This window comes from Amphiprion ocellaris, chromosome 13 (assembly GCF_022539595.1).
Source record: "Amphiprion ocellaris isolate individual 3 ecotype Okinawa chromosome 13, ASM2253959v1, whole genome shotgun sequence".
Taxonomy (NCBI): Eukaryota; Metazoa; Chordata; class Actinopteri; family Pomacentridae; genus Amphiprion; species Amphiprion ocellaris.
The window spans coordinates 19,958,858-19,971,355 of NC_072778.1; the positions used below are offsets into that span (position 1 = coordinate 19,958,858).

Below are 12,498 nucleotides of genomic sequence, written 5' to 3' on the forward strand. Positions count from 1 at the left end.
AATGGAAAGTAATCAAGATATTTCCAGAAACTACAGATGAACACTAAATTTAGCCCAACAAACTCAAGGAGAAAAAACACTGAAAAAATGTAAAATACATAATTGGCTATCGCATCTACATATTGTCCCAAAGCTAAGTGCCTTTTGGGAGATGTCTGAAGGCCTTAAGGAAGTGTTTGATAATATCCAACAATGTTCAAAATTGGTTCTCCAGGGAATAATACCAGAAAGCTTTGAGGTGAAAACTGTAATCCATTTGCTAAAAATGCAGCTAGCAGGAGCCATTCAGTGTATTATGTGGATGAAGCTATTCTCTCCCACATGCAAAATATGGAATTAATATGTGCTATGGAATGGAACAAATATTGTTACAGAAAAAAACACAAATTTACAAACAAATGAAATCATGTAATGTGAAGTTAATTCAACAATTCTGTATGTTATTAACTCTAAATAACCCACAATCAGTCTCTGTTCTCATTTATCACACACTCACCTCGAGGTACAGTAAATGCTGACATTCTGTATTTCCCTTCTTATGGGAAACTTTCTCGGCTTTACTCCGTTTTCTGTGCTGTATTACCTTTTCTCTCCACCAGTTAACTGAAAACTTTTCCATCCTCATATATAATCATAAATGTTTCAGGGCTGCTGGGAAATGTAAAGAAGCGTAGCTTACACAGTTCACTGGAATTTAAATCAAAATAAATTTACAGGCTGGAAAATCACTTTCCTGGAGAAGTTTAATCTCTGAGTCACCTGCATTATAGAACAACAGAGATTCATACTTGCTGATTCATACTTATTGCCCCTTTAACCAACATTTAGTTTTTGTGCTGTGAAGGTGCATTGAGCTCAGTTTTGAGTTTGTGTCTCACCTGCATTAGAAATTGACATGTGATGATTCCTGCCTTATCTCCACCTTTCAGGGATTTTGCCTATGTGGCCAGAGACAAAAACACGAGGGTGCTGAAGTGCCACGTGTTCCGATGTGATACCCCTGCTGCAGCCATTGCCACAAGTCTCCACGAAATCTGCTCCAAGGTGGGTGTCATTAGTGCCGCCGCCTCCACATGAATTAGTCTATCTGCTGCTGTGAAACAAGCTATCAAGCTTTAATCAGTGCGACTATTGAGGAGTGAAAAAAAATCTTTTTCTGCTGCTGCAGTTATCCAGAGCTACTTTTTAAGGCTGTAACTTAGATGTTACTCTCACATGTACAGTATGTTAGAGCAAACTAATGGCCAGGAATGCAGACACATTTTCAGCACTCAGATAAGATTTTTGTTTCATTTACTGGAGAAGTAAGAGCTGAGAGGAGAGATAGAGGGAAGTTTTAAAAGCCTTTACAGTGAGAAGAGGAGATACAATTCAGATTACAGACCACATGCAGTGTATATTCAATGAGTTTTCTGTGTGTGTGTGTGTGTGTGTGTGTGTGTGTGTGTGTGTGTGTGTGTGTGTGTGTCTGTGGTGCCAGTGCACTATCCCACTCAATGACAACAAATCACATGGATGCAGCACTTGATTCACAGTCATACTTTCTCTCTCACTTCCAATCTTAAAAAAACTCAACGATCGTCTGACTAAAATAAAGGACACTGAACATTAGTAGTATGACGGCGAAAATGCTTACTATCACTGCCACCATTGGTTGCCATTTGTGTAAATCTCTGCGTTTTGAGACTTATTCGTCCTTCTAAACTGGCAAAAAGTTTTCAGTGTTACCTGAGCCCAGTTTATCTTATCAAAATCTGCTATAAGTCCTGAACTCAAAATCTTGTTATGAATGATAATCTTTACATCACTTCAAAAGACCGACTATAACTATAATAACTCATTATCATGGAAACACACTCAATGTGACACCATTCAGTTCTGAGTCATAAAAGTATTATAAAGTTTGTATTCTCAACATGAGTCACCACTGTATTTATTTATTAAAATCATATGCACTTTCAGAGATTCTAATTATTTTGGGGATTGAAGAACCACTGGAAGAAATGCCTTCTGAAATTAAATTAGAAAATGAATTATATAAGTTGACCAGTTTAAAGAATTCTTGTAGGGAGATTGATAGATGGGTGTAGTAGTGTGTTATTGGCATGTAAATATATTTTATTATGTTTTGAAGGTGTGAGGTTTGATAGCGATAAATATTACCTCATTCAAGTTGTCTCCTGCTGTCTGAACTCTATCTACACTTTCAGTAACAACAGGTACAATCTTCATGTGTTTGTCTTTCTGTCAGCTAGTTGGTCCACAACTTTGCTCTAAACTCAACAGCTACCACACAGATGGGATTCAGTTTTCTACTTGATATCTGTTCATCTTCCCCAAAGGATGACTCCACTTATTTTGGTGACCCCTTCACTTTCCTTTATTGCCATTTTGACGTTGACACTCTACGCTTTTGCTGGAATATCAGCTGCTATGTGGATTGTGAAAAAATTTGCTACAGATATCAAAGTGATTAGAGAATGAACTGTGGAGACTTTGTTGATTCCCAAGGTTCTCTTAGGGTAACACCGGGATGTTGAAATTTCACTGTGAAACATTTAAACATTTACTGGATGGATTTGTACAAAATCTGTTTCCCAAAAAATGATCCCAACCTACTCTGGAAGACCACCATGAGTTTTCCTCTTTTGCCACCATGAGGTTGAACTTTAGGATTCTGAGGGAAATGTCCTCACAGCTGTTGAACCGATTGCCATGAAATACCACTCTATTACAGAGAATGGACGTGAGATGAACAGTTAGTCATAAAGCAGCTGTGATCTCCAAGAACTGACGCCAAGCATGCTATGGGTCTGTTTCAATGATACGTTGGGATATAGACAACACTCTGTTAAGACGCATCCCCCTACCTTCAGAGATCTGTATTAAAAAGCTTGCTGCATTACAATCCACTGGATTTATCTTAACATCCAGCAACAGGATTAAGATTCTTATCTGGTATCTCTGGAAACAAAACCATGGTTGGGATGAGTTTCACCTCAGTACCTGCAAGGCTAATGGCTAGCATTGGATCCTCCTCCCCCACTACTCTCCACTTAGTGCTGATACTCCATCTAACACCCAGGAACTGCATATATTCTGTGGTGTTTCACAGAGCAGTCATCTACCTGCACACCACTGGTTTATCCCAAGTGATCTTTTTCTAGCTAGTCCATACTGTGCGGTCCCTTCACAGGGCTGCCTCAGACACTGGAACACATTATGAGCTCCTCCTTGGCTCGTATCCAGCTGAAGTCAAAGCCCTCAAGGTCAAGCTACCTCTTCCGGCTGACAGCCACTTGGCCTCGCTTGCGCTATATTTGACCAAAGGCTGCTCCATTCTGGCCTGGAATATGTCTTGGCAAAACCTCTGCTGCACTGGGTGCTTTAACACACTTGTGGAGACTGCCAACACTGCCATGCCAAGCCAGACATATCCAAAATGGCAACCAAAACACAAGCCATACCTACCAGACTGCTGGGCATAAGTTAAAATAAACTGTGGGAATGATTTCACATTTTTGAGGCCTGATTTTTAGCCAGAAAATGTCCATATTGGCTGCCTCAACTAGCAAGATTTTGTTGAAGTGTAAGTTCTACAATATGCAAGACTAAAAGTAGTCCCTAACAAATATCTGTTTTCCCTGTTTGAATAATGTTTGCGAAACATTGACGTACCCAGGTGCTTTCAGAAATTACAGAAATAAAAAAAGAAACTTTACATTAGTGACCTGTAAAGGTGGGTAACATGTTAAAGGAAAAATCTGAACCCTTGACCTCTACACTGAGGGAATCTGGTGGCTCTGTTATGCTGTGGGGGTCATGTTGTTGACATGGTTTGGGTCTTTAGAGAGGAGGGCCACTACCATCTAAAATCAATCAATCAGGATAACGTTATTTTTTTATAGAGACAAATCAAAGAAAAGATGGTTTTACCTTAGCTGACATGTTTCAACTGCAACTGCAGTCTTCTTCAGAGCGTCATCGGAAGTGTGCTGACGTGTCCTTTTTTATCAGCTGACCGGTCTGACAGATCTGTCAGAATCTGTCAGACAGGCCACACCCCCCACCGTCCGGTGGTCCACCACCACCGGTGGTGATTTGTCGGTATAAAAAAAATTACGTTATCCTATGATAGTTAACGACAAAATGAACATAATCCAAATAAAAAATGTTCTAAGAGATGAGCTTTGTCACATGATTAAATATTTGATGTCTTGCAAGGAAAATGGCAATGCCCCCATCCTCGGAGCTTAGGGGTCAATGAACAGTTTCAAGAGTATGAAAATGATATTATTAATATGTTATGACATTATCAGATCTCAACCCAAGTGAACAATTTTGGGAAATTTTGGACCGATACTTGCTTTACACAGCGCTCTCCAGCACCATGATCAAAATACTAAATGAGGCAATATGTTTTAGAAGAACGGTTTCATCCCTCCAGTGAAGTCCGGAAACTTGGAGAATCCATGCCAAGATACTGTTCTGGCAGCACATGGTGGCCCAGCACCTTACTAAGACACTTGATGTTGACTTTTCCGTAATTTGTCCCCTGTCTGTATGTCCTTGAGTCAGAAAGTACTGATAGACAGACCAAGTGGTACACTGGAATACCAATTCTATCTGCAACATTATGAAGGTCACGAATGATGTTATTGCAGTGTAATGGTAATATATAAAACATAAAGACCACTGATGCTTTGTACAACACTGATACCAGACAACACTAAACACACACAGTTCACTTGTTTAGAGACCCTTGTATTTTCACACACAGAGAGAGACATAGCCCTTTGAATATATAGAGACTCCAGTCTGTCCTCGGGCCAGCAGTGACCTGGAACTACAGATCTTCTCCCTTCGAGCCCTGTCGACCCATTTAGAGAGAAAGTTTTTTCTCCCCCTTTAATTTCTTCTTATCTCCAGCCCCAAACTGAAGGCAGAATGTGCATCGATGTGTCAGTATGTGTGTGTGAGCGTGGCTCTTCACACCTTCATTCTGCCTATTTTAAACACAGTGGTAGTTTTCTCTTCACTGCAGGGGAGAAACTTGGTGACCTGAGCCTTGCAGCTGCATAGCAAACCGAAAAGGCCTCCTCAGTGTGTGTGTGTGTGTGTGTGTGTGTGTGTGTGTGTGTGTGTGTGTGTGTGTGTGTGTGTGTGTGTGTGTGTGTGTGTGTGTGTGAAAGAGAGAAAGTGTGCGAGTGCATGCATCTTTTTGCATGTTCCCCTGTGAGCAGAGTTGCAGACTCACCATAGACTTTGATTAATGACACCTACAATTAATCAAGTATCTGTAGCAGGAAGCGAGTGTGGTGGCTCAGTGCAGGGGCCATGCAGAATATTCAACACTCTTTAAAGAGTGTGTGCACTGCAGCAGACGGAAAGTAAATAGAGAGAAAAGACAGCTTCTCTTACAATTGTAAGTATATCATTTAGCAGAGAAGGGACAAAACAGTAATATTCTATATTTTTCTTATTGTGAAAAAAATCCCATTAAAACTACCTGATCCTATAACATGTATTACCTGATACAGCTTATTCCAAGCCTCTATTGTTGTCCAGAAACTATTAAAAACAAATCAACGGGCCACACCATTACACTGGGTGCCATGAGCACTGTAATCTATTTGGATTTAGTCCAACATACACTCCCCTGCTGCCTTAAATACTCACTGTAGTGCACCAAATCTGTGGCTGGAAATAGTACTCAACAAATACACTATTTACTTCTGTTTGAAAAACTGCACATTTATGATCTGTTAGATCTTTGGTCGAAATGTAATGCCTTCAGTGAGTGTTATGGATAAAAACGGGGAAGCACTGAGAAATGGGCTAACAGTGTGTTTTTTATGAGGTCTTTAATGACAAAATGTCTGCATCAGAAACACAATCATAGAAATATTATATGTCAATATTAGTTTCAAGTTTCACTGAGTGATTTTTGAACTGATAACTACCAAATTCATTTTCAGGATTTTAACCCCTTGTATGCCTGTTTGTTTAATTGATGCTAATATTAATTTTTAATGAAGAAAATGAATTAATTTCTATATACTAAGTGCAAATAGGATTTTTTTTCTGTTTATCACAGTCTGGGAAATGTAAGTGATTAGCAACGACATTTATTCTGCCGCATTATTATTTTTATGCAGTGTCAGATTTTTAAAAACTAATAGTACCTTAAAGACAAGCATTTCAGTGTCAACAAAACAGCCATAACTTTTATGTTATTATTATTATTAGTATATTATACTTTCACTGAGGTTATTTTTATAATCAACATCAGTCCTGATCATAACCAAATATCTATGAATTTTCACAATTTAAACCTTTTAAAAGCCAGTTTGTTTACAAATGACCACTCTTTCATCACCTTTAAAACATAACAAATGAAACATTTCCGGTATAATATTAAATGCTAAATGTTTTTTGGAATATTATAGATTGATCAATTAGTGATTAGCAACAGTATTGATTCTGATGCACTAATATTTTTTGTGCAATACCAGAAAAGAAAACATAGAACCTTAAAGACAAAAAATGTCCACATCAAAATCTGTGCTATCAAAACATTACATTTCAATAATACTTTCGAGTTTCGCTTGGTGTATAAATATATATATATATATATATATATATATATATATATATATATATATATATATATATATATATATATATATATATATATATATATATATTTTATATTTTAAAATACAGGATAACATCAGTCAGATTCTTCTATTATTTGTATGGTTCAGCTGTAAGTCTTTGCTACAAATAATTTTCTGGTGCTTAGCTGTTTGTCAGATAATCTTATTTGAAGCCAGTTGTTTTCAGCCAACATTTCCTCCTCATATTCTGATTGATTTCCTCTTCTCATTTTTCTCCCACCTCTTGTCTTCTCTTTGTTCCCTCTCCTACTTTTTTGTTTTGTTGTTCACACCTTGCACTTTCTCCACCTCTGTCTTCATTTTTCCTCTTTTCTTGTTCAGATTATGGCTGAAAGGAAAAGTGCCAAGGCTGCAGCTGGCAGCTCCTCCCAGAACGGCTCCGATGTACCCCTACAAGGTACACAAACCCACAGTGGTGTTTCCATCACATCAGAGGACATTACAATGACATTTGTTTCCTTGAGACTTATGCTAACGCTAACCATAACTATTGTTTGCATGACCCTAACCTTCACCCTGCATTTCAAGCCTTCAACTTAAAGTGTAATGATTTACACGATGCAGACTTGCTTTTTTTGTCCCTGGAAGGGAGGCAAATCTCCACAATGTGGATGTGTAAACAGATTAATGTCCTCACAACATAAGTAATACAAGCATGTACACACACACACACACACACTTTTTCTTTGAGTCATTTTCTTTTGTATTTCCCTCGTGAAAGAATTGGATTTGTCAGCTGTGTGCTATCTTCCCTGTTGTGGTTTCTGTTCTCCCATTACAGCATTTCTCCACATCTAAAACTATGTATGCGCTTTTTAAAAGATGACCTTATTGCTCCAGGAGCAAACTGTGGACATTTATTAATAGAAAAGATAGTAGTGTCTGGTTCACTTTCATACAGATAACGCCAACTCCAGAACAACACCTCGTTCAACAATCGCAAAGCGTTATCCTCACTGAGCTAATTTTGTTCACAGTTTTCCATTTTTTTCTAAGTCTCACTGCATGTTCCTCTGAGTCTCAAGCAATTATGGGGAGACAGAGAAAAAGCCCCAGTGCTATTCATTCTTGGCTATAACTTCAGCTGGCTTCTGCTAACGTCGGGGAAAGGAGCTCCGGCATCAGAATATAAAAGAACTATATCGGCTCTTCACTTACAGAGGCACTCAACCTCATTAAAACCCAATTAGTGTTTCTTTGAGGCAAGGCCTGGTGCTCCACAGCCCACATCCCAACCTCAGGATCAAAGAACTTATTGGTGAAAGATCCCTCACATCTTTTAAAGCTGTAACTTGCTTGAACTCATAGACTCTTGACTTAAAAACACAGTTGGATCCAGTAAGATGTGTTGCCCTTGCAGTGGATAGACGAGTCGATTAGCTCTAGAGTTTGGCTACAGCGAGTTCTGCAGAGGATGGAGAACAGTTCTAGTTGTTGTCTGAATTGGTTCTCTTTAGGGTAGCTGCTGGTGCACAGTCCCGTGGTGGGACTCTACTGAGGAGATTAGCACCGAATGAATTGAGGAGATTAGCACCAAATGATTTGGGATGAGCGCCAACACCAAGACAATGGCCCTGCTGTCCTCATCAGATCTGGCCTGTCTGAGATTTCCTTAAAAATGGGATTAATGTATGAATACGCTTTCACAATTCATTGTGCATGTAACTACAGTTTGCAGAGCTTTAGCAGTATACACTAAATATGTGAGACATTAGGGGGAGTACAGTGTTGAGATGAGTCCAGGTACAAATCATTGGCGTTACATATTCATACTACATACTCATGTGAACCTGAGTATTCAAGTTATTGAGTAACAAGGTTATCACTTAATCTGATTTCTACTGCAATCAAATTACTCAAATTTGTAGTAACTGCTGGTTGTGTTTGCAGATGAAACTTAGCACACAACTGACCACATCAAACAACACAAGTGTGGTCAGATTTCACTGTTGTTCATTCTGCTGCTACATTACACTTTAGAGCACTTATATAGAAATTAAGAATACAAATATTCTGTGACAAACATGCAACAATACCAATGGAAATGAGAAGTATAAATGTACAAATTTCAGGTTCCAGTTTGTTCACATTTTTTAAATCTGTGTGACAAACAATAGAGCAAAGTCAGCAATTTATGTCACCATTAGCAAAGTGGAGATTTTTTTAAAATAATGTTTTCCCCCCAACACTTTCAGACACCACAGTTAACTCCTTCCGGTGTATATTACCTTATCAGAAATCATTCCAAGCTTGTAAAGTTAATTGGGTGTTAATAGTGAGGTCTTGAGGGCAGAAGATGTTAACATTTATGTCGATTAACATGCAGGTGATACAACATCTTTGATCATCCTCATATATTGTGTATGGCTGCTTTTACAAGCCATCGGCACATTTGGGTTTTCATGCAGAAACTATCCAGCCCTCTAAATCCCTGCATGCTTTTCTGTGTGTGTTTTCGTGCCCTAATCATGTCAACAGTACCCTAAATTATTAAAATATTCACCAGTGTTTGTTTATTGCTCTACTTTAAGCCAGTTACCATGTGTGGACATCTCTTTTGAAATTTTGAGTTAGATGTTGTTGTGTGATAACATTTTCTCTGGGCAATCTGTGTGTGTTCTAATGTGGGTTTGTGTGTTCTCTGGCGGTAGAGTTTCCCATGCCAAAGACTGAGTTGGTGCAGAAATTTCATGTGCTGTATCTGGGAGTGACATCTGTGTCTCGGCCTATAGGTAAAACTGAGCCCATACTGAAAACTATACATCATAAACCACTCTGCATCCTCAAGTAAACTCCTCCATCCGCTGTTTCGCTGTTCAGACTCTACTGTGTTTCGTCCCCAGGTATGGACATCATAAATGGGGCCATAGACACCCTCCTGTCCTCCACAGGCAAAGAGGACTGGACTCCTGTCATACTGAGCATTGCTGACACCACTGTGGCTGTCATCAAAGAAAAGGCAAGGGAAATTTTTGTTGCTGTCCTGGGGGCCAGCAAATAAATAAAAGATGTGAATGCGTGTCAATTAGAACGGATGGTCTAATAGAGCTCTGACTCTCCTCTTTTGATGGCTGTGCAGGAGGAGGAGGAAGAGGTGCTGGTGGAGTGTCGTGTCCGTTTTTTGTCCTTCATGGGTGTCGGACGGGATGTGCATTCATTTGCCTTCATTATGGACACGGGGAACCAGCATTTCCAGTGTCATGTGTTCTGGTGCGACCCCAATGCAGGCAGCGTGTCTGAGGCTGTGCAGGCAGCTTGTGTGGTGAGTTCTGACACTGAACTGTAAAAGCAATTCATTGTGTTGTTATGGGGGTTATTTGGTGGACTTTGTTGCGCTCTGACAGAGGCATTTAAGATAAGATAATATATAAGATTAGCCTTTATTAATCCCACAGTGGGGAAATTTGCAGTGTTACAGCAGCAAAGATAGCGCAAACATTTAAGGAATGTAGTATAAAACCAAAAATAAACCAAGATAACTATAAGGACAAGTTCTAAAGATAACATTTTTGCACGTCAGTGGTATTGCACTGATTTTTGATGAATATAAATGTTGATAGAGGATTGTTACTGCACATATTGTCTATATTGCACAGATTGTACATAAGTAGAAAACTAACTATATATGTAGAAAAATAGATATTGCACAGGGTTTTTGAAGGGCAAAGTATTCATAGCTCACAGAATGTGTTGATGTTGTACCAAAGAGATGTATAACACTTTTTTGGTGAAATTTGAGCTATTTTGGTTAAATTTGAATTTCCCTAAGTTAGCTGCAGCTAGCTTTATAGATATACATTTGTAATTGTTGTATTCTTGTATTCATTGTAGATGTAAACAAGGAAAGAGAGAGGATACTGACACACTGGACAGGTCCCTAGCTGGTTTCTAACCATGATTTTAACATTCTTATACTGACTCATAGAAGTCTGTCCTCTTCTTCTTCAGCTCCGGTACCAGAAGTGTCTGGTAGCACGGCCGCCCTCCCAGCGCGCTGGCTCTTCCACCTCACCCTCTGCGGACTCAGTGACCCGGCGGGTGACCACCAGTGTGAAACGCGGCGTCCAGTCTCTCATAGACACTCTGAAAACCAAGAAACAGCCGTCAGAACTCCCTCAACAATGACCGTCATCCACTGACCACTGCACCCCTACAACCCCTCCCCAACCTGGAAGCCACTCACACTACCGCCACAACAACACTTAATCAGTACCAGCCATGGTAACCAATGATGTACATACAGTATAACAAATATCACTGCAAATAAAGGAAAGAAGAGCAACCCTCAAGTATGCGTGATGGTGAAAAGAAAAAAAAAAAACGAGAAAGCTCACCTGTTTTGTGTGAAGGATTGGAAAAAACTGGTGTCACAGTTTGAACTTTGACCTTTGAACACTGCTTTGTCCGAGTGGAACCGACCTCCAGTATGTGGATTTCTAAGATAGATGGATTATTTGATCGCACACTCTACAGACAGGACACAGGATTATGCAGAAGAAGAAAAAAAAATCTAATTTCTATTGATAGACTGGTTATGGAGTCACTCATCAGTTTACTCATTTTTCTTTCCATCTCTGTCCCCTTCTGAACTCCTGGACTGGATGAGCTACAGCAGCCTTCCAGGACAAATAAAGGTGTTGTCTTGCTGTCATTGGAATTTGACAGGTGAATGAGAAACGCAACTAAGAGCAGACAGACAGTCAACAGTCTGCAGCTGCCCACCCAACGGCATAAAAATGTTTCAGTCCCTTCAATGTGTGACAGACGTGAAAAAGACAAAAACTTAACATCTCCTTTACTGAAGATTTAAGTGATTGTAAAAATGAAGTGTATGTAAATGATTGTATGTAGGAAGAGAGAATTTAGGGCACAATAGGAGGGAAACGTGAGATGTTGGCGACAGAAAATGGGACAGAAGTGGAGTTTGATTTTGCATGTTTTCTTGATGGGATATGTTTTTTGTTGATGAGTTAAGGGTCTCGATAAGAAGACAGGTGAACACCCAAAAAACAGATGCTGTCAGCACAAGTCATCTCCACTTGATCATGTCTGAATTAACACTGGCACAAAAACATCTGGCCTATTCCTAACCCCTGCCTATCTAGAACTCTCGGCCCCTTTTTTCAAAAATACAATTAAGGATTGTCAGTCAGTCCCTACTTTAGTGGGTAGATCAGTAAAAAGAGAGTTAAAACAGTTTTTAATGTATTTTCAAGTTTTAAATGAGTTAAGATTGTAATTTTTTTGCATATATTGTAGAAAAAATGACTTTAAAAGGTCAAGAATGTTGCATTGCTTCTGTTCAAACTTTACAAATTCCTCAGGAATCTTTATGCAGATATCCAAGATTTATGTTGAAGCAAGAAATTCCCAATCCAGGCTTTGACTAAGGCATATGTGAAGCACCCGTGGCTGTATGAACAACAGTGCACGGTAGTGTTCGTTGTGCTCGGATGACATGGAAAAGATCAAATCTGCCATACACTAAGGATTAACTTTATTTTCTCTTCCTCAGTTAACCCAGCCAGTATACTCCCACTCACAAACAAAATATAAACACACAAATATGCACATAGAGCAGTAAAAAAAAAGAAGAAAGTCACTGTCACTGCTGTCAAAAACTTTTCACGATACTCGGATGGCTCGGGGCCATCACCTGCACTCAGTATGAACTCTGTGAATGCAGTTTGATCTAAATGGAAAACACTCAAAACAGATGAGAGATGCTATAAATCATTTCATTTCTGTTCGTCACCCATCTCCACACCGTGTAAATGTAATCTGTTGTGACAATAAATGCATTACCAAAAGGAAAAAA

The 12,498-nt window shown here is 39.2% G+C and overlaps 1 protein-coding gene across 3 annotated transcripts in view; it reads left to right on the top strand.

Annotated features, from left to right (window-relative positions):
* The window catches only part of LOC111576744 (amyloid beta precursor protein binding family B member 2), a 44,539-nt gene extending 32,041 nt beyond the window's left edge, over positions 1-12,498 (top strand). For all 3 annotated transcript variants that reach the window (XM_055016393.1, XM_023275710.3, XM_023275711.3), the window contains 6 exons: positions 930-1,044; positions 7,002-7,077; positions 9,332-9,412; positions 9,524-9,639; positions 9,760-9,942; positions 10,629-12,498. In XM_055016393.1, the coding sequence (XP_054872368.1) occupies positions 930-1,044; positions 7,002-7,077; positions 9,332-9,412; positions 9,524-9,639; positions 9,760-9,942; positions 10,629-10,805 (748 nt within the window). In that variant the 3' untranslated portion in view covers positions 10,806-12,498. The remainder of the gene's footprint in view (positions 1-929; positions 1,045-7,001; positions 7,078-9,331; positions 9,413-9,523; positions 9,640-9,759; positions 9,943-10,628) is intronic.